Below are 21,370 nucleotides of genomic sequence, written 5' to 3'. Positions count from 1 at the left end.
TTATGGCGAGTACAAAAAAAATCCTATTTTTGCTTATATTCACCGACCGACACAGTGCCAAATGAGGGGTGGGAAAACAGCATAAAAACTTTGTGGCAAGTGGGAACTAGTGAAACTGTACCCACAAAAAACACAACAGTGCGTGGAGATATCCACCACCAAACCAGGGTACCCTCAACAGGAGTGACTACCCACAACCGCACAAAAAAACTGCGGAATGTAATGCAACAGCGCGTTAACTTAATGGTACTGTGTTTTTAACTAAAAAAACAGGAAAAAAAAATAAAATATATTGCATATTCAATTGCAACTATACGGCCGCCTGCAAAACTTTGCAGCCAAAACAGGCGTCAGCCTATGCACTGACGTCTACCTTGTAGAACTTGGTAAACGTGTGGACGGACGACCAGGTCACCACGTTACACACCTGAGCGATAGACACCTGGTGTCGGAAGACCCAAGACGTTCCGATTGCCCTTGTGGAGTGGGCCGTCACGTTACGCCCCTTTCACGGCATAAGCTTGTACTACAATCTGTCTGATCCACCTGGAAATGGTGGCCGACGAGACCGCCATGCCTTTCTTGGGACCAGCCACTGAAACAAAACAGCGAGTCTGACTTCCGAAAGGGAGCAGTGATAGTCAAATACACCTTCGGAGCCCGAACCACGTCCAGAGCGTGAAGGGCCACCTCCTTAGGGTGTTTCGGCTTAGGACAGAGAGATGGTAATACAATGTCCTCATTAATATGAAAAGCAGAGACCACTTTTGGTAGAAAAGACAGTTGCGGCCGCAACACCACCTTATCCTTGAGGATAACCAGATAGGGGCGACTTGCAAGACAAGGCCGCCAGTTCCTAATCCCTCCTGGCTGATGTGATTGCCACTAGAAAGATCACCTTCTGGGAAAAAGTCAACAGGGGAATCTCACTGATATTTTTAAAACTGTGTTTTTTGAAGCGCCGATAACACCAGGTTCAAATCTCATGGGGTAATGCTGGACGCACCGGAGGGACTACATGTCGTACCCCCTGCACGAAGGTACTCACTAAGGCGTAAGACACCAGGGGTCGCTGAAAAAAGACAGCCAAGGCTGAAATTTGCCCCTTAATGGTGCTTAATGCCAATTTTTGGTCTACTTCTTGCTGAAGAAACAACAGTATCCTGGATATAGAAAAAGGAGCGCGGATGCCATCCTTTCTCCTCACACATGGAGATGTAGGCCTTCCAGGTACGATGATATATCTTCTGGGAAGAAGATTTGTGCGTTCAACATAGTTATGATCACCAAGTCCGACAGACCACGGTTCCTCAACACCTGGCTCTCAATAGCCATGCCGTTAAAGCCAGCGATGGGAAAGCTGGATGGAGAATCGGACCTCGAGACAGAAGGTCTTCTCGCAAAGGCAGTCGCCAGGGAGCGTCTGCCACCAGACGCACCAGGTCGGCGTACCAAGGACGCTGAGGCCAATCTGGAGCAAGCAGTATTACTGGGATCCCCTCGGCTTCCACCCTGCGAAGCAGGCGTGGTAACAAGTTCAGTGGAGGAATGGCGTAGATCAGCTGGTACTGATCCCACGGAGCCACCAGCACGTCTGACGCGTCTGCCCACGGGTCTCTTGTTCTGGAAACGAATCTTGGCACCTTGCGATTGAGACAGGAGGCCAGAAGATCCACGTCTGGTGTGCCCCACCTCAGGCACAGTAACTTGAATATCTCTGAATGCAACGCCCATTCTCCTGGGTCCAGCATCTGGCGACTCAGATAGTCTGCCTGCCAGTTCTCCACTCCTGGGATGTAAATGGCCGACAGGGCCGGTACATGTCGCTCTGCCCACCGAAGTATGTGAGTGACCACCTGTGCAGCGGCTGAGCTTCTTGTTCCCCCTTGGTAATTGACGTATGCCCCAGACGTGATGTTGTCTGACTGGATCCTGATCGGACACCCCTGAATTCTCATTGACCATGTGGAGAGGCATAGCCTGATCGCTCTCAATTCGAGCAGATTGATCGGCAACTTGGATTCTTCCGTCGACCAGAGGCCCTGAGCCGACTGAACCCCCATCACTCCACTCCAGCCGGATAGGCTGGCATCCGTTGTGATCACTGTCCACTTCAGAGGCAGGAACAATTTTCCGGACTGAATCACTGAGGACCTGTCGATCCAGGGACAACTGAGATTGGTCCCATTTTGTCAAAATCTCCTTCTGCAGGACTCTGGTGTGGAACTGGGCATAAGGTACTGCCTCGAAGGAGGCTACCATGAGTCCCCAGGACTCACATGCAAAAGCGGAGCGACGGCCACTTGCGGTTCATAAGCAGTTTTACCGCGGATCTGAGAGTCTGCAGTTTGTCTGAAGGGAGAAAATCTCTCGCTTCCATGGAGTCCAGCAGCAAGCCTAGGTACTCCAGACACTGGGTCGGTACAAGCACCAACTTCTTTAGGTTCAACAGCCACCCAAATTCTTGCAGGGTCTGCATGGGGGATCGCCACATCCGCCTCTAACTCTGAGGTGGAAGATGCCCTCAGGAGGAGATCGTCTAGGTATCCCATGATCGCGATCCCACGTTGCCGCAGCAACACCAAAACTGGAGCCAATACCTTGGTAAAGGCTCGGGGGGCTGATGCCAGACCAAAAGGAAGAGCCACAAACTGGTAGTGGGCTTCCCCAACTGCAAACCGCAGAAGCTTTTGATGCCGAAGGCATATAGGTATGTGTAGGTATGCATCCTGGATGTCCAAGGATGCAAGGGAGTACCCATGATGGAGTGCAGCGACTACTGAGTGAACTGATTCCATTCTGAACCTCTGCACTTTTACAAAGTGATTGAAGGCTTTTAGGTCCAAGATTGGACGTACCCCTTCCTTCTTGGAAACTACATTTTTGAGTAGAATCCCTGGAAAAGTTCCTATTCCAGAACCGGTACACCCACCCTGCGACTCAGCAGGTCCCTTACTGCCCCCAAGATGGGATACAAGGAAGAATCTGTTCGGTGGCCACGAGAAAAACTATCTTGTAGCCTGAGGAAATGAGATTGCAGACCCATTGGTCAGATAACCGAGAGGACCACCAGGCTGCAAACCCCCGAAGGCGAGCCCTCACCCAAGACATGGGTGGGGGCAAACCTTCATGCGGTAGCACTTTTATTCGCAGGCTTGCGGTTCCAGGGAAGCTTTTGACCACCCACGGTCATGCTGTCGGGCTGGGGACGTTTTGTCGAAGCTCCGGGTGGACGAAAAAGCCGTTTGTGAGCGGAAAAAGAGGGCCCTTGCCTATGGCGTGGCTCCTTAGCCTTCCTGGCTGTGGGAGTAAGGTACTCTTACCACCGGTGGCATTTTTAATAATGTCAAAGAGGCTCCAAAGAACCGGTTCGCCAAGGAAGGGAAGATCCGTTAGGGCTTTTTTGGATGCCTGGTCAGCAGACCAGCATTTCAGCCAAATCAGGCGCCTCAGCACCACAGTTGACACTGAAGCCCTGGATAACAGAGGGAGAGTATCCAGGGCCGCGTCACAGACGTACTTAAGGCCTTGCACTAGTTGGTCTGCTAGTTCCACGCAGACAAGAGAAGCCTGTTGCTCTCCCAATTCGCAGTGAAAGAGTTTTGCCCACTCAGTGTCTGCGACACAAGTGCGGAAGCCAGTACTGGTCACATGGCTGACCCCACAACCGTAAACAAGGAACAAGCCACTGCCTCAGCCTTCCTGTCTGTGGGATCCTTGACTGCAGGAGTCCCCTCAACCGGGATCGTGGTTACTTTATTTAACCTGGATACCGAGGAGTCCACGACCGGAGGAGCCGACCATTTTTCGAGAAGGCTCTCCTCAAAAGGGTAACGCGCTGCCATGTATTTGGGGACCGAAAAGGTCCGTTGCGGGCGACCCCATTCCTTGTAAATTAACTTGTCAAAATAAGTCAGATAAGGGAACACCTTAGGTGAACGTGCTTGCTTGCGGGACAAAAAAAAGGGACCGGTACATCAGCAGAGGGATCTGCTGGCTCCTGAATCTTCAGGGTATCACATACAGCTGTGATAAGTGCTCCAGCAAATCGCTGTGTCGCGCACGGACCCGGACAGGGACTCATCCTCAGTGTCTGAACGGTCCTGGTCAGCGGCGTCTGACAAGACACAGCAGGAGTCACCAGCCTCAGCAGGACCCGAGTCTGCGTCAGAGCTCTCCCCAGAGGACGGGGGGCAGGGGCCGCTTTATTGCACCTTTCTTCCCATGCACCGCCTCCATCTTGGCAACGAACGAATTGAGGACCGCTGTCAGGGTGTCCATGGGCACTGCGCAGTCTGCAGATGACCCGGTTGCAATTGCCTGGATTTCGGGAGAAGAAACACCAGTTTCTGAAGCCATGCTGGCCCTACCCTGTCTGCCACCCTAAGGGGAGTTAGGACAGTGACAGTCCCACCCTCCTTACTGCCGCTGGCTGAGGAGCTCTTTCCCGCTGGACTCACCCCCCGGAGGAGTTCTGCACTATCCAGCAAGCAGTGCCTGTAGTCCCTGTGGGCTCCCAGGTGCAGAGGAAACAATGCTGTGTCAGTGGAAGCAGCTGCAAATAGCGCCAAAACTGCTCTGAAGTGTGCTCAGGCTTCAATAAAATGGCCACCCAGCATCCAGTACAAACACATAAAACACAGGGAAAATTGCTGTGAGAGCACAGGAGCACATGCTGCCGCCAGAGAACACTGAAAAATGCATTCAGGCTTCAAGAAAATGGCCGCCAGTGTCCTGAATAGGAGATTACTAAGAAAATGGCCGCTGAAGCCCAGGAGAGCATGCTACCCTTGCCCACCGAAGCAGCTCCATGAGGTACAGGGAAAAAGCGATGGCAGTGAACACAGCGCTGTACAGGACATCAGCAAAACCTCACAGACACCTTCCAGGGGCATGAAGAACAGGACCCAGCCCCCCCAGTGAGAGCCCCTGCATAGACACATACACACACACACCGCTCAGCAGCCACATGCAGCATCCCCCCAGAGAGGGAGAGGGAAGATAGGGACAGGAGCAAGAAGAGAGGGAGGTGAGGGACCCCCGAATTAACCTCCCAGGGAATGCCCAGCTGCACAGCCCCGTCGAAGCAGGGAGAGCTGTACTTACCAGTCCTGAAGAGCTGGGAGACATTCCATCACAGACCCACTCACTGATCAGTACAGGGAGGCTGCTGGCCCGGCATACTGTGACGCAGACATCAGTAGCCCGGTCATATGTATGCCCCGGAGCATAAAAGCACACAGACCACCTCTGGAGCTGAGGTTTTGTCGTGGCCTGCACACGCTCAATGGCCAGACTGGGGAGACTACAAGGATAAGGGTATCCAGCCCGTCACCCAGCCGGCTGTTGATAGTAGATCACAGGATCATTCATCTTGCGCAAAAAGTCATGCTTCTGCATAAGAAAAAAAGCACGGACTGATGGGCCCACAGGTTTCCTAGGTCCTTCTCCTTCAGTAGGCAAAATAAAACTGATGACTGCATGGCAGGGTGGAGGGTTGTTGTCCAAGGGACCGCCCCCTGGGCAGAACTAAGAGTTCTGAGTGTTGCATTACAAATAATGCCTGGTATCTCCTAGTAATAGGTCATAACAACCCAATGGCTAAGAGGAGCTGTGTGGGTCGGTGAATATAAGAAATACACTTTTTTGAATTAAAATAAGACAACAGTAAAATTAGCCCAAATTTTTTTATATTGTGAATGATGTTATGCGCCAAGTAAGCGGATACCCAACATCTCACTTCAAAATTGCACCTGCTCATGGAATGGCAACAAACTTTCACTTTTAAAAATCTCCATAGGTGACCTTTAAAAATTCTACAGGTTGCATGTTTTGAGTTAGAGAAGGTCCAGGGCTAGAATTATTGCTCTCACTCACAATCACAGCGATACCTCACGTGTGGTTTGAACACAGTTTTCATATGCATGCGCTGCTCACATATGCATTCGCTTCTGTGCGCAAGCTCGGCGGGACGGGGCGCATTTAAAAAAAATATATTTTTCTTGTTTATTTTTACACGTTTTTTTTTTAAAAACAAAAAAAATTGTTTCACCTTTATTCCTATTACAAGGAATGTAAACATCACTTGTAATAGAAAAATAGCATGGCAGGACCTCTTAAATATGAGATCTGGGGTTAAAAAGACCTCAGATCTCATATTTATTCTAAAATGCAATAAAAATGCAAATGCAAAAATGCAATAAAAAAAAAAAAAGAAAAAAAAGTGTAACATATTTGAAAAATATACATATGTCTCTTTAAGAGCTATGGGCAGAAGTGACTTTTGATGTCACTTCTGCCCTGCAATGGTATGGAGACGGGTGGGGGCCATCTAGCCCCTCACTCATCTCCATATCACACAGGAGACAGGACACGATCGCCTCCGCTGCTACTGATGGCTCTGGTAAGCGACAGGACAGCGGAGCGTGGCGGGAGGGCCCTTCTCCCGTAGCTGATTAAAGTGATCTTGCAGCGAATCCGCCGCAGAGAGCACTTTAATCTGAAAGCGGACCGCCCGCTAAAGAAGAGCATACCGGGTTTATGGCAGCTAGCTGCTGCCATAACAATATCCATCTTCAAAGTACCGATGTATAATGACAGTGGGTGGTACGTAAGTGGTCAAGATATCCTGTCCCCCTCATTCTTTTGGGGGAGGGAGCGGTTACCTAGTTTTGACCCCTCCCTCCCTGCAATCTTCTGGGACACGTCGCATGTTTTTTTTTTTTTTTTTTTTTTTTAAAGTCATCAGCTTTTTGTAGTTGCTGACTTAATAAACATGGGTCCAGTTGGAACTCTGCTTTAAACTAGAAGCAGTTTTAGAACAATTGGAATATTAAAAAAGCACACCAACCAATAATATTTTGATAAGGCAAATGGAAGTGAAAGTACAGATACTAAACAGGCTTGTAGAACCTTACACCAAGCACAGTAGTATAGATGTATCATATTAGACAATATCCAGCTACAAAGCAGTTAAAGCACGTTCTGCTCTTTTATTGTTAAATAAATGGTACTCTGCAATATATTCAAACTTTGTACAGCTAAATTATTAAACAATGTGCAAATTTTCAGAAAAAAAAAAATCAACTCTTTTAAACAATGTAAACAAAATTATTCTGTTAAATTTCTTTCACAGAAAACAATTTTTAATTTTCCAAACTTTAAAACGTTCAGCAAATCAAGAAAGAAGAACAGGGTAGCTTCTTAAAAGACTAGGCTATACGTATCAGTTATTGCTTCTGCTTTAGTATCACCAGTGTTTTCTGTAGTGTACTCTATTGGGGCTTGGAAAACTCAACAAGGTATTCAGACATAATGTCATGAACCCATAAGTCCGTGTCTGGGAGAGATGTGTCCACCAAGTAAGCCACAACCTTCCGATCCCATGAATTTTCACTCTCGTGAACTGCCTGTATAAGTGCCACAAGAGGTTTATTTTCCACATGGTTTCTGAACACAATAGAAGCCTCTTCACACCACTGCTCACACTTTATACCTACAAAAGAAATAATAATTTACTTTCAGTTATATCAAAATTCATGTTTCATCAGATAAAAAAGCACAAGTCTGTTTTTCAACCTTTTTTCAGTCACAGTGCCCTTGAAAAGAACTTTCAGTTTTGAGGGAGTGCAGTCTGAAGGCTTAATTCACATTACTGCATGTTGGGAATGTGCAGTGCCGACACGCAGACAAACTTGCTTTAGCAGATGTGCAGGAGTTCCATTAAACTCCATTGCATTGCTAAACTGAATTTTGACTTCCAATGGGCCTCTCAATCTATTCCTTATTTAGGGATTAATTTAATCTCCTTCATGCACACTCTATTCTGCAAATTATTTACATCTGTTTAGAAAAGTTGTATGAGGATAGACAGATGGGCTGGAATGAATCTCTCTTGGTTTGGTAATATACCGCTCTAGATGGCAATCGCACTACTGACCTCCCCTGGACGTAGAAAGGGTGCTGGCTCAACATGCAACGATCATGTAGTGAAGAACGTCCAGATAGCCGCACTCCAATACAATGACCTTTATTGATATAAAAAAAAAAAAAAAAAAAAAAAAGACAGTCCATACAGCATAAATCTGTATGCTTCCTATGCTGTATGGACTGTCTTTTATACACCAATAAAGGGGATTGTATTGGAGAACGGCTATCTGCTATTTCTTCACTATACTCTCTCTTGGTTTGAATGAACATTTTGCCTAGGATACTATATCTTTTTAGAAAGCTCCCTATTCATATAACCAGACTAGCCGTATTGAGATTTCAGAGAAAAGTTTTCAGCTTTATCTGGGGTAAACGCCCTAAAATCAATAAGCTATCGCTTGACACTTCTAAAATCCATGGTGGCCTTGGAACCCCCATCTATATGGCTTTCTACAAAGCTGCCCAAACAGAACTTAATACCGCTAGAGGCCCGATTCTACATTGGGTTGATATGGAGGCACCTTTGTGTACTGAATATTTTGTCTGAGCTTTGATGCGAGTCCCAAGAAGGCTGAGTCCCTCCAAATTGTGTCCCATGCCTTTTATTAGCTGTATGGAACTGACATCGAATGAGGAAGAAACTGCTCACCACACATACACACCCATCTCATCTGTTAAATAACCCAGAGTTTCTGCCAGGGCTCTCTCTGCAGCTCTTCAGATGGGAGAATAAAGGGTTGACATGCATAGTTGATTTTCTATCTGGAGACAAAGCTTCTGTACAACCAGAGATCTGATAAAGGGCCATAATTCAGAGATATACAACTATTTAACAGACCCAGATTGTAAGCTTCTGTATATGGAGCTTATGGAGAGGGAACTCAATTTCTCCTGGGAACTTTCAGAATGGCAGGACACAATTATTAATTGGTTTAACATAGCCATCGATATAGCCTTAGTGGAATCAAACTACAAGACACCATTGAGATGGTATATGGTCCCGTCCAGGGTTGTCAAAATAAAAACACCGGCTTGCTCCCGATGCTTTAGACAATGTGGCCAGGAAGGCACAATGGCACATATCTGGTGGACATGTACTAAGGTGACTAGGTTTTGTAGTATCCAATTTTATACATTTGCTGAACCTTACTAGAACTCTAAAGATGGCGCTCTTCCAAAAAATGGATAAGGGTATACCCAAATATACATTACGCTTGGCCACGTATATAATTCTGGCTGATAGAATAGCTGTTGCATATTGTTGGAACATGACAGTGATATTTGTCTATATCAAACAAAAATGGAACTGGATCATGATCGATGACAAAATGACCTGCACCCTTTAGAATAACACATCTAAATTTGATAAGATGTGGCAACCTAGGATACCATATCTTTCGCTGGATGAGTGAGGCTAGAGGCGAGGCTACCCTGATTTACAAATTTTGTTCCCTTTTTCTGTTTTCCTGAGCTTTTCTACATTCCTCAGCTACGGAGATGTCCACATTATATTATATACACCCAGAACATGATGTCCTTGACCATAAAGAGATAGTTATTTAGAATATTTGAAGCTTGTTTCTCTGTACCATCATCTAGGGCATAATTTAATCTGATAAATCATCGGTTTCATTTGTGAAGTCTGATTCCACGCACCTGTTCATATTTACATCTGGACATGTTGTTCTTGTAACATCTTGCATAGGTATTCTTTATAATATACTATTTGACCATAAATAGGTAACAACTTTTGTATTTGCTTTTGTACAAAAAATCAAGAGATTGAAATAGACTATAAAACTGAACATTAGGCAGGCATACAGACAGATAGTTCACCTTTACATCACCTTTTTGTTGGAATAGTGGCCCTATAAGCGCAGGAAAGAGCCTGCTCCATCATTTAAAATCTTCACATGCGCAGTGCCCTCCCTCTCCTTGTTACACAATTCTCTGTTACAGCAGCAGTTGAGCTCAGAATGCACTGCACATGCATAGGTTTTGAATGAGGTTTTATGCCTGCACCTCTGCTGAAGGGGCCATGCATAAAACAGCTGGCCCACCCTAGGAATTTTGCTGACAGGCAGGGAGTGGCTGTGCACAGGCCACAGGTATGCCTTGGAAAGTAACGCTCCATTTTAAAACCTGTTATTTAATACACAAGCAAAGTTGAAATGCATAGATATTTTTTGAAAAGGTAATTTTTTGAGAAATGTAAAGATAATCTAAAATTAGAAAATGCATTTTAATGTTGGCAGTTTAAATACATGAATGTGACCCGATAGATACATCTACCTTTTCAGTCCCTGTACCACAGGCCTCAGAGTAGGAAAGGAAACAGCAGCCCATACAGTGAGGGAAAAAATTTGATCCCCTGCTGATTTTGTATGTTAGCCCACTGACAAAGAATTGATCAGTCCATAATTTTATTAGTAGGCTTATTTTAACAGCGAGAGAGAACAGAAATATCCAGAAAAATGCATTTCCAAAAAGTTATAAACTGATTTGCATTTTAATGAGTAAAATAAGTATTTGATCCCCAATCAGAAGGATTTCTGGCTCCCAGGTGTCTTCTAGACAATAGTCTACAGAAGCGTTTAATCAGATTTCAATCTCTCCACCATGGCCAAGACCAAAGAGCTGTCCGAGGATGTCAGGGACAAGATTGTAGACCTACACAAGGCTGAAATGGGCTACAAGACCATTGTCAAGCAGCTTGGTGAGAGGGTGACAACAGCTGGAAGACAGATGGAACAGATGAAGACACACAAAATAACTGTCAATCTCCCTCTGTCTGGGACACCATGCAAGATCTTACACGTGGAGTTTCAATGATCATGAAAACAGTGATGAATAAGCCCAGAACTACACGGGTAAAACTGGTCAATGATCTCAAGGCAGCTGGGACTATAGTCACCAAGAAAACAATTTGTAACACATTAGGCTGCGAAGGGCTGAAATCCTGCAGTGCACGCAACGTTCCCCTGCTTAAGAAAGCACATGTACAGGACCGACTGAAGTTCGCTAATGAACTTTTCAATGATTCAGAGGAGAACTGGGTGAAAGTGTTGCGTTCAGAAGAGACCGAAATCAAGCTCTTTGGCATCAACTCAATGTGTTTGGAGGAGGAATGCTGCCTATGAACCCAAGAACACCATCCCCACCAAACATGGAGGTGGAAACATTATGCTTTGGGGGTATTTTTCTGCTAATGGCACAGGACAACTTCACCTCATCAAAAGGGAATATGGACAGGGCCATTTACTGTCAAATTTTGGGTGACAACCTCCTTTCCTCAGCCAGGGTGTTGAAAATGGGTAGTGGATGGATATTCCAGCATGACAATGGCCCAAAACACACAGCTAAGGCTACAAAGGAGTGGCTCAAGAAGAACCACATTAAGGTCCTGAAGTGGCCTAGCCAGTCTCCAGGCCTTCCTCTCATAGAAAATATGTGGAGGGAGCTGAAGGTTTGAGTTACCAAACTTCAGCCTCAAAACCTTAAATGACTTGAAGAGGATCTGCAAAGAGGAGTGGGACCTCTGATTGCCAACAAGGGTTTTGCCACCAAGTACTAAGTCATGTTTTGGGAAGGGGGTCAAATATTTATTTCATTCAAAATGCAAAATCAAATTTATAACTTTTTTTAAATGAGTTTTTGTCGTTCGGGATATTTTTGTTGTTCTCTCACTGTTAAAATAAACCTACCATTAAAATTAGAGACTGATCGTTTGTCAGTGGGCAAACGTACAAAATCAGCAGAACAAATACTTTTTTCCCCTCACTGTATATTATACCAACAAAAACATGCTGATAGGAGAGATCAAAGTGACTGAAAGCAGCACATCTGTCAGGTTACATCTCCCGAGACAAGAATACAAATTGTACAGTAGGTAAAATAGTTTCCATATGAAATATAAATTTGTGTTTAGCCATTTATCTGGTATGAAGCTTTAATGCAAACCTACAATTCTCTTACTGCCAATATGTTGGACAGTTAAGTCCCAGTACCCATTTAGCTAGTTATAGGGAAACTTGGCAGGCAGAATATTGGACTCCGCAGAAGTCCAGGCATAAAATACACCTCTGCAGTTTCATACTTCAACCCACAAAAAAGCACATCAAAAACCACCAGGCTGAGGACAAACAATGTAGTTGGCATTGAAAAACACATATTACAAGCAACTTTGACATATTGAAAAAACTAAAAGGTATACATTTATTCATTTTAGCTAGGCATTTTCTTTTAACTTGATAAATACCATTACACAGCTCAGCTTAACTTACTACATGCATGTAAATGAGCAAATTCTGGTATTGACTAAATAAAAATTCATTAGAACATAAAAATACACGCTAAAAAGGGCGATTGTACACCTTACCAACATTAATGTTGGTTAATCGACCATTTTAAGAGAAATATTAGGAACCATGAATGCAAATGGCTTAGTAGAATATTGGAGGTCAATGTTCTTACCGGCAAGTTGACTTGTTACAGCCTGAAAAGGGAGTTGCCTGAATTCGTCAATTAGAGGCTGCACTTGACGAGAATTAACAAGCTCATGTCTGCCATAGTCCAGCTCATACACAGACACCAGGCCATTCGTGAGGATTCCTTTCAAGAGAACCCTGTACCACCTAAAATAATTAAAAAAAAAGGATGCTTTTAATAAGAATTTAGATTGCAAGCAATTAGTGAACGCTTTAAAAGAGAACATGTCACCAAGAAACAAAAAAAATGTCAGGAAACCTAAAGTATAAAGACCCATTGAAGTTACTTCACTACCCCAATACATTCCTCATTGCTCAGTGCACATACTAATCCCAAATACAGGATTTGTCTTGTGTAGAAATTCATCCAATAGTTATGGTGATATCCTCATGCGTGCTGTCCATGTGCAATCCAGGTGATCCCAAGCTTTTCCCACACTCTTCAGATGTTATTGACTTCTTGTATTATCAAGCGAGTCAAATAGAAATTTAATTGTACCCAGGGACCAACTTCAAATGTGGTTTCTAATACGATGTCAACCACTCATATCTCGCAAGCAGTGGCGTAACTAGAACCTTCAGGGCCCCGATGCAAGAAACCATGAAGGGCCCCCCTGAACCCCAGCCAGGGCCCTTCCCTCAGAGTCCGGCGGTGGAACTCCGTGACGTGGTCACAGGTATGACCTTTGTGAGCCCTGTAGTTCCACCACTGGTATCAGTAGTTTTTTTTAAATTATTTTATTTTTATTTTTAGGTGCCCCATTGGGGGACTGTCCCTAGGCAGGATGGGATCCCCGTCCCCAGAATAGATGAGGTCCTTTTCTCCAGGGCAAATGAAGTTACTGCCCCCAGGTGAGAAGGGGTCCCTGTCCCCAGGGGGAGATGGAGGGGGTATGTAATAGTGTGTGGGGGATGGGGTCCTCTCACTCACCATGACCAAGCCGCACTCATCCATGTTGGCCTGGGCTCCATCCAGTGTGCTGGACGGGTGATCAGCATATCTCCCAGAAAGACCTTTCATCATCTGTGTATGACGGGGAGGAGAGGGGCTGGCAGACAAGCCTGCAGTGTCCTCCGGGGAGCTCTCATATGGCTGCACTGCATCTGTGTGCTTAAAGTTTGTTTACCGGGGAGAAGTATGCAGTGCAGTGTGGGCCGGACTCGGGGGGGGGGGGGGGAGGGGGGTGGGACTCTGGCTGGGGAGAACAGACATCGGACTAAGCGGCAATGCATGGAGCAGGAGAGGGGTACTCTGAGGAGCCGGCCGAGGACACAGGTCATGCGGGGAATGCACAACTGAAGAGCAGCCAGTGCGATAGTCAAGCATGGAGCTCTGCTAGTCACCCTCCACCTCCAGCCACCCGTGTGCATGGTGCACTGGTACCCCTAGCTGCCTATGCTGCTGCCGGCCATATGTAGAGGGGGCTGCATGGGCCCCCTGCAGCACAGGGCCCGGTTGCGGTCGCAACTGCTGCACCCCCTATAGTTACGCCCCTGCTCGCAAGTAAGATGGAACAATCAATGCACAGGAGAGAAGAGAAAGCGTGCCATAGTGAAATACCATTTATTAAAGTAAAAAAATAAATAAAAATTAAAAAAAGTAAAAGCCAATACATTTATACAAGCAAATACATGTATTGCCTGTATCAGGAAGTGCCACTGTACTTGGAAACCAGCATGCACGCCAAAAAATTCATATGACATTAACAGACGTTTGTGTCCGTGTGTCATTATCCGTAAATGACGTCTTTAGGAACAAATACCCTCCGGTTTTATCTCAGCTGCTATAAAAAGTTAACCCCACTTACTACACCCAATTGAATACTTATGGATCTGCTCCATTTATTATATCCAAGACTTATCAAAATTACCTATAATCCTAAAACCAGACCCTATTATTATAATGTGGTGGGTTCATACTAAAAAGAGGTTTGTACACTCCATATATACTTATTACTTAGCGCCCTCTATAGACAAACCCTTACAGTGAGCGCCATAGCGATTGTTAAAGTGGTTGTAAACTCTTTACCACCACTTTCTACTACAGGTAAACCTATAAGGCTTACCTGTAGCTACCCTGGATATCTCCTGTATCAGCATGTGCTGACTTCATTCGCACTGAAGAAATGGCACATTTGTGCCACTGCTTCAGCTTGTGTGCCATTACCAGCGGTTCCGGCCAATCACAGCACCGTAGCCTGCGATACCTAGAAGTAACTCTGGGAGCGATGTCACCGACTAGTTCATTATGCCTTTGTCTTGCAGTTTTGTTTTTTGTGGATTTACAACCACTTTAAGCTACTGCATATGCATATATTGCACAGTGCCATAAACATCTCCCTATCCATAAAATAATGGTGGATAATTAAATCTAAAAAGAAAAGTGAATAATTTAAAGTAAAAAAAAATACATATACACACACACACACACACACGCAGTTGTGCTCATAAGTTTGCATACCCTGGCAAAATTTATGATTTCTTGGCCATTTTTCAGAGAATATGAATGATAACACACTTTACTTTCACTCATGGTTAGTGTTTGGCTGAAGCCATTTATTATCAACCGTGTTTACTCTTTTTAAAATCATAATGGCAACAGAAACTAGCCAATTGACCCTGATCAAAAGTTTACATACCCCAGTTCTTAATACTGTGTATTACCCCTTTAACATCAGTGAAAGCTTGAAGTCTTTTGTGGTATTTGTGGATGAGGCTCTTTACCTTCTCAGATGATATAATTAATTATATATATATATATATATATATATATATATACATACACACACACACACACACACACACCGAAAACTAGTCAGCATCTGGTGTGACCACCATTTGCCACACGTAGTACAGCACATCTCCTTCACATAGAGTTGATCAGGTTGATTGTGGCCTGTGAAATGTTGGTCCATTGCTATTCCATGGCTGTGCGAAGTTGCTGGATATTGGCAGGAACTAAAACACGCAGTCATATACACCGATCCAGAGCATCCCAAACATGTTCAATGGGCAACATGTCCGGTGAGTGAGTATGCTGGCCATGCAACAACTGGAATGTTTTCAGGTTCCAGGAATTGTGTCCAGGTCCTTGCAACATGGGGCCTTGCATCATCATGCTGCAAAATGAGGTGATGGTCGTGAATATATGGCACAACAATGGGCCCCAGGATCTCTGTGCATTTAAAATATCATCAATAAAATGCACATAGCATGCACCTGCCCTTACTATAACCCCACTGCCACCATGAACCACCACATGGAGTAGCAGAACATGGACCATGAGGTTCAGGTGAGGGTGACCTGTTCCTGCCCTCCAGCTTCCTGAGCCATCAGTCGTTCCGGGTCTCTTATATGGTCGACTTCAACCGCCCAAACCCCAAGGGAAGTCATAGTCATTGATCTCCAGTGGTGGGAAAGAACTACACTAGCTGCAGCCAGGAAGTGACACAGGATGTCTTTTACAGATTTGAAGGATCTGAAAGCATAGACAAAAGGACCACCTCAGATAGGGATTGGATAGAGATCGCTATCAACTAACAATACAGTTCAATTATTTGTTGCCAAAATCTCTTTACAGGGGGGCACTCCCACCATATGCAAAGTATGTTACCTCTGGCTACATAATGCCAACAAGAGTCTGATGAGGAAGTATTCAAGTGATGGCTGGTCAACAGACATTTGTACCATCCAGTCACCAATTTAAACCTAGTTTCAGGGGTCGTATTGGCTAAGGGAACATTTATGAATTGGAATAAAACATTTTTGCCAATACGCAAAAGAACCGGAATGATATAGCTCCGATTCCCACACCTGCGTGTAAGGAGGCAAGTCAGGGGTCAGAACATTCAATACTAATGAATAAAGTTGGGAGACTACATGAGTTGGAGGGTCTTCATGGAGGAGCATATCTTTGAGACCCGATGGGTCAGCAAGAACGTCTGCCAAGGAAGGGATAGTACGGATGTAAGACATTACTGGTCTCCGAAACAACTGTGTAGGGTGACTTGCTACTAATGTGCAAGGAGTAGCCGTCAGCGTTATGCAACTATATTTGAATTTTTTTATTTTTACTTCCCTCTACCTTAAATATTACAGTTGTTGTTCAACCGAGTTGCACAGTTTATAGGTCACATTAAAAAAGGTGGAAAAAGTTCTGAAATGTATGTCACTTTTTTTACATCACAGAAACCGGACATTTTAACAGGGGTGTGAAGACTTTTTATATCCCCCTGTATATGGAGTAGCTTTACACTCACAAAAAAAAAAAAGAAGACAACCTATGTGGATCACACAGTAAGGGTTTCCCTATATATGTAGTAGGCACATATGGAGTGTATACATACCTTTTTAACATGTACCCACCACAAAGATTTCTATATAACCCAAATAACGCAGTCAGGTTTTAGCATTGTAGGTAACTTGATTTCAGATATAGAATATGGAGCAGATTCATAATTTTTTAATTGGGTGGAGTAGATGGAGTTAACTGTTTATAACAGCAGAGATGGAGCCAGAGGGTACTCGCTCCTGAACACGTTCTTTACTGATGACCAAACGTGTTGGGGCGGAACTTATGGTGACATCATATTCGCACTTTGGAATGCATGCTGGACACAAGTACAGTGGTGCGTCCCGATACAGGCGCTCTATGCGTTTGCTTATGTACGTACATCAACTTAAATTTTTTGCTTAATATACTGCATTTTACCATGGCAAGCTGTAAATATTAGTGACATAACACTGTACCTCCTGTGGTGTTTGTCTATAGAGGGACAGGTTTCCAAGAGACCACCTAGGAGCCTAGTTACTGCAGTAATTTCAATAGAGATGCATGTCCCTTTATGTCCAAAGTTGTAAACCAGTGCATGCCTAGATTTTGAAAAGTCCTTACAACTCTCCCTAAAAGGGAAGATGACGACCATCCCTGGTGACTATATTCTGCAAGGAGGTGCAGCAAAACGATCTGTTTTTGTGAAGCAGGAATGGGTAGTAAAAAGGAACAGAGAAAGGACAGCAATAGAGACTTTACAGATTTTAAAATGGAGTGCAAAAAAATTCAGGGACAGCTAGAGAAAATGTCAGATGTCCAGCTTACTCCCCTCCAGGGGTAGGGGTGAACCTTCAATGTGTAGGTGGCTTCTGAGCAGGTATGGTGGGCATCTACACAGAACAGTAGGGATGAGGTCAAGATTTTATAATTTTTCAGCAAGAATAGGATTATCTATAGCAGAATTTTTTTTCTCCAATATTGAGTTCTTCAGTCCAGTTTGCATTGTCTGGGCAACTGACAAACTGGCAAAAGCCAGCTGCAGGGCTGGCTTGCCAGAACAAAGGAGGTCTTCAAATTCATATCAACTGAAACCTTACAATAGGGAACATAAACATAAACCATAGATTGCTTAGTACAAGAATGGCAGTTCCAGAGTGGGAATAGTAAATTTTTCTTAAATTCCATTAGGTAGGGTACTCTGTATCAAAACTGAGGAGCAGTGAATAATCTGTTGGGAGTTAGGTCAATAATTGTATAGGGCCCAATCAACTTGATCAAGATGCAATGCCAAGCTGCTGTTTGCAAAGCGAGCTAAGTCCTTTCTTGTATTAAGAGAGGTATGGACTCCAGAGAAAGAGATATAATTTTGCCCCTGTTCAAATCATTAGTAAGACCTCACCTGGAATATGCCGTTCAGTTTTGGGCACCAGTTCTCAAAAAGGATATCGGGGAACTGGAGAAAGTGCAGAGAAGAGCAACCAAACTGATAAGAGGCATGGAGGATCTCAGCTATGAGGAGATATTAGAGGAACTAAATTTATTCACTCTTGAGAAGAGGAGATTAAGGGGGGATATGATCAACATGTTCAAATACATTAGGGGTCCATATAGTGAACTTGGTGTTGAGTTGTTCTCTGTACGGTCAACCCAGAGGACACGGGGGCACTCTTTACGTCTAGAGGAAAAGAGATTTCATCTTCAAGTACGGAAAGGTTTCTTCACAGTTAGAGCTGTGAAAATGTGGAATAGACTCCCGCCAGAGGTGGTTCTGGCCAGTTCAGTGGATTGCTTTAAGAAAGGCTTGGATACTTTCCTGATGGTACATAATATAACTAGGTACTAACATAGGTAAAGTTGATCCAGGGAAAATCAGATCGCCTATTGGGGGATCAGGAAGGAATTTTTTTCCCCTGCTGTAGCAAATTGGAGCATGCTCTGCTGGGTTTTTTTTTCGCCTTCCTCTGGATCAATTGTGGGCATAAAATTGGGTATCTGGATTGTACGATTATTTTTTATTTTATTTATTTGTTTTTAAGGTTGAACTGGATGGACTTGTGTCTTTTTTCAACCTGACTAACTATGTAACTATGTAATAGGGAATAGTTTAGGAAAAGCACTGTGTGTATCTAAACCAGAGAAGATTATTTATTACCCTCAATTATAGTAGTCCACAGGAGCTAGTATGTGGCAAGAAAGCTAAAGTAACTTTCCAAAATGCTGGCCGTGAAAAATCTTGGCCAGTCTCCGCTAAAATGTCAGCGACCCATTGCCTTCTGCAAATGGCAGTACACCATGAAGTTAAGGTTGCAATGCATTACAATAATTAGGGGAATGAGAGACTTTAGAGCGTTTACAGGTGTTCGCACCTGGTGATGTCTGGTACAATGTTTTTATTGAAATATAAAAAGGGAAGAACCAGATAAATTCCCACGCAGGGGATATGATCATGAAACATAAGAAAGAGGCTCACATTAAAGCACAAAATAGAACATATGTCATGAGGGTTTAAAATTATAGACTGACACTGGCCTACCAGCTGGAGCCGGGGGCCAGAGCACCATGCCCGAGTCGTGAGACCCAGGGGCTAAGGGAGTGCGGGGTTGGCTGCACAACGGACAAGAGAGAAACAATAAACTAAACAAAAGACAAAACTAAAATCAGAAAAGACAACCGATGGAAAAAAAAAAAAAGGGAGGGGTGGGAAGGTGGGATGTTAGGTGCAGAGCAGGCTTTATTCCAGTCCACTAAATCTATGGGAGACAGGTCACGTTCCCATTTAAGCAAATAAAGAGGTTGTGCTGCCGGTAGTAAGCAGGGAGTATATCATTGAGATGGTGCCGTGAGCTCCTGGACAGTGCTGGCAAATGTGTTCAAAGGCCGTCATTTGGTATGGAAAGGAGCCAAGTCGCCGGAGGGGAGTTATCCAATGCCAATGCTGAATGTAACGGAAGAGCTCCGCAAGCGGAGCGTCGTGGGTCTCCTGAATCGAGGACCACGTAAATAAGGCGCGGGTATTAAGAAAGTGGCGAACCAATGAGAACCCATGGGCAGGTAACCACGAAAAAATGTGGGGTTGTTCCGAGCCAGGTGGGAACAAAGGGTTATTCAAGAGGGGCTGCAGCAGCAGGAATGGGGACATAAGTTTGCCTGAGGATCGTATCGAGTCCCATAGTTTCAGGCTGTGTATCATGAGGGGGCAAGCAGAAGGCGGTCGCATTTTGGGGGGTAGCCACAATAAGGCTGGGATAGGAACCGGCGCACAGTTAGATACCTCCAGAAGAACCTATAGGGGAATGTCAGACGTTGCATGTAGCATTGAAAGTTGGGATATTTGAGCTGCCTGGTAGTATTCAGTGACGTCCAAAACACCCACCCCGCCCCGTAACCTATGGGCATAGTGAGAGTAAAGAGGGAAACCCTAGGGTGCTTATGTGCTCAAATAAAGGTGAGGATTCTGTTCTGAAGTAGCCGCAGATAGAAGGCAGGAACCCGGACAGGGAGCATTTGGAAAAAGTAGAGAATCTTTGGAAGAATGGTCATCTTGACCGCATAGATACAGCCGATCCAGGATATGGTGGGGAAACGCCAAGACGCCATAAGAGCTGTGATAGTGTGCAGGAGTGGGAAGTAGTTGGCTGAGAAAAGGGAGGCATAAGAAGGGGTCAACTTGATGCTCAAGTAGTCCACCAAGGAGCTTGCCCAGCGGTAGGGGAAGGAGGATTGGAGATGCAAGGCTAGCGTACCTGGGTGAATAACGTTCAAGGCAGTTGTGTTGTGGGGGTTGATTTGGAGGCCTGAAATAGCAGCAAAGCGGGTCAAAAGGGCCTGGAGGTTAGGTAGGGCAACGATAGGATTGGTGAGGGTCAGGAGGGCATCATCAGCGAACACGCTCAATTTATAATTGTTACCTGCATAAGGGATGCCCAAGATATTAGTGTCTGCCCTAAGGACAACGGCCAGCGGTTCAAAGGCAAGTACAAAAAGGACTGGAGATAAAGGGCATCTGTGCCGCGTTCCCTGGAAATAGGAAAAGAGGGTGAGAGGCAGCCAGCATAGCGGACTGAGGCAGAGGGGGTTGAGTAAAAAGCCGACAGCCACAACAGAATCTAGTCTCCAAAAACCCAAGGTTTTAGTACGTAATGCAGATAGTCCCACAAGAGGGTATCAAAGGCTTATATATATATATATATATATATATATATATATATATATATATATATATATATATATATATATATATATATACATTTATTTTAGCAGAGAATAAAAGGATGATTGTTACAATATTTTATGTCTCACAGTATTTGTGCAAAGGTGTTTTAAACGCAATTTTTTGGGAAAAGGAACAGTAAAGTTAGCCCAATTTTTTTGTATAATGTGAAAAATGATGTTACGCCGCATAATTGGATACCAAACATGTCATGCTTTATAATTGCATGCACTTGTGGAATGGTGACAAACTACGGTACCTAAAAATCTCCATAGGCAGTGCTTTAAAAAAAATTTTATGGTTACCAGGTTAGAGTTACAGAGGAGGTCTAGTGCTAGAATAATTTCTCTCGCTCTGATGATCGCGGTGATACCTCACATGTGCGATTTGAACACCGTTTACATATGCGGGCGTGACTTCCGTATGCGTTTCCTTTGCTGCGCAAGCTCGCGGGGATGGGGTGCTTTACAT

At 44.5% G+C, this 21,370-nt stretch overlaps 1 protein-coding gene across 4 annotated transcripts in view; it reads right to left on the bottom strand.

Moving 5' to 3' along the window:
• Positions 1 to 6,972: 6,972 nt before the first annotated feature.
• The window catches only part of TDRD7 (tudor domain containing 7), a 136,922-nt gene continuing 122,524 nt past the window's right edge, over positions 6,973 to 21,370 (bottom strand). For all 4 annotated transcript variants that reach the window (XM_077475287.1, XM_077475288.1, XM_077475285.1 and 1 more), the window contains exons 16-17: positions 12,403 to 12,563; positions 6,973 to 7,495 (exon numbers count right to left, since the gene is read on the bottom strand). In XM_077475287.1, coding sequence (XP_077331413.1) covers positions 7,275 to 7,495; positions 12,403 to 12,563 — 382 coding nt within the window. In that variant the 3' untranslated portion in view covers positions 6,973 to 7,274. The remainder of the gene's footprint in view (positions 7,496 to 12,402; positions 12,564 to 21,370) is intronic.

Source organism: Lithobates pipiens, unplaced genomic scaffold (assembly GCF_037356315.1).
Source record: "Lithobates pipiens isolate NorthernLeopardFrog02 unplaced genomic scaffold, aLitPip1_a1.2 Scaffold_13, whole genome shotgun sequence".
NCBI classification, from domain to species: domain Eukaryota; kingdom Metazoa; phylum Chordata; class Amphibia; order Anura; family Ranidae; genus Lithobates; species Lithobates pipiens.
This window is presented reverse-complemented; position numbering and strand designations above follow the sequence as displayed.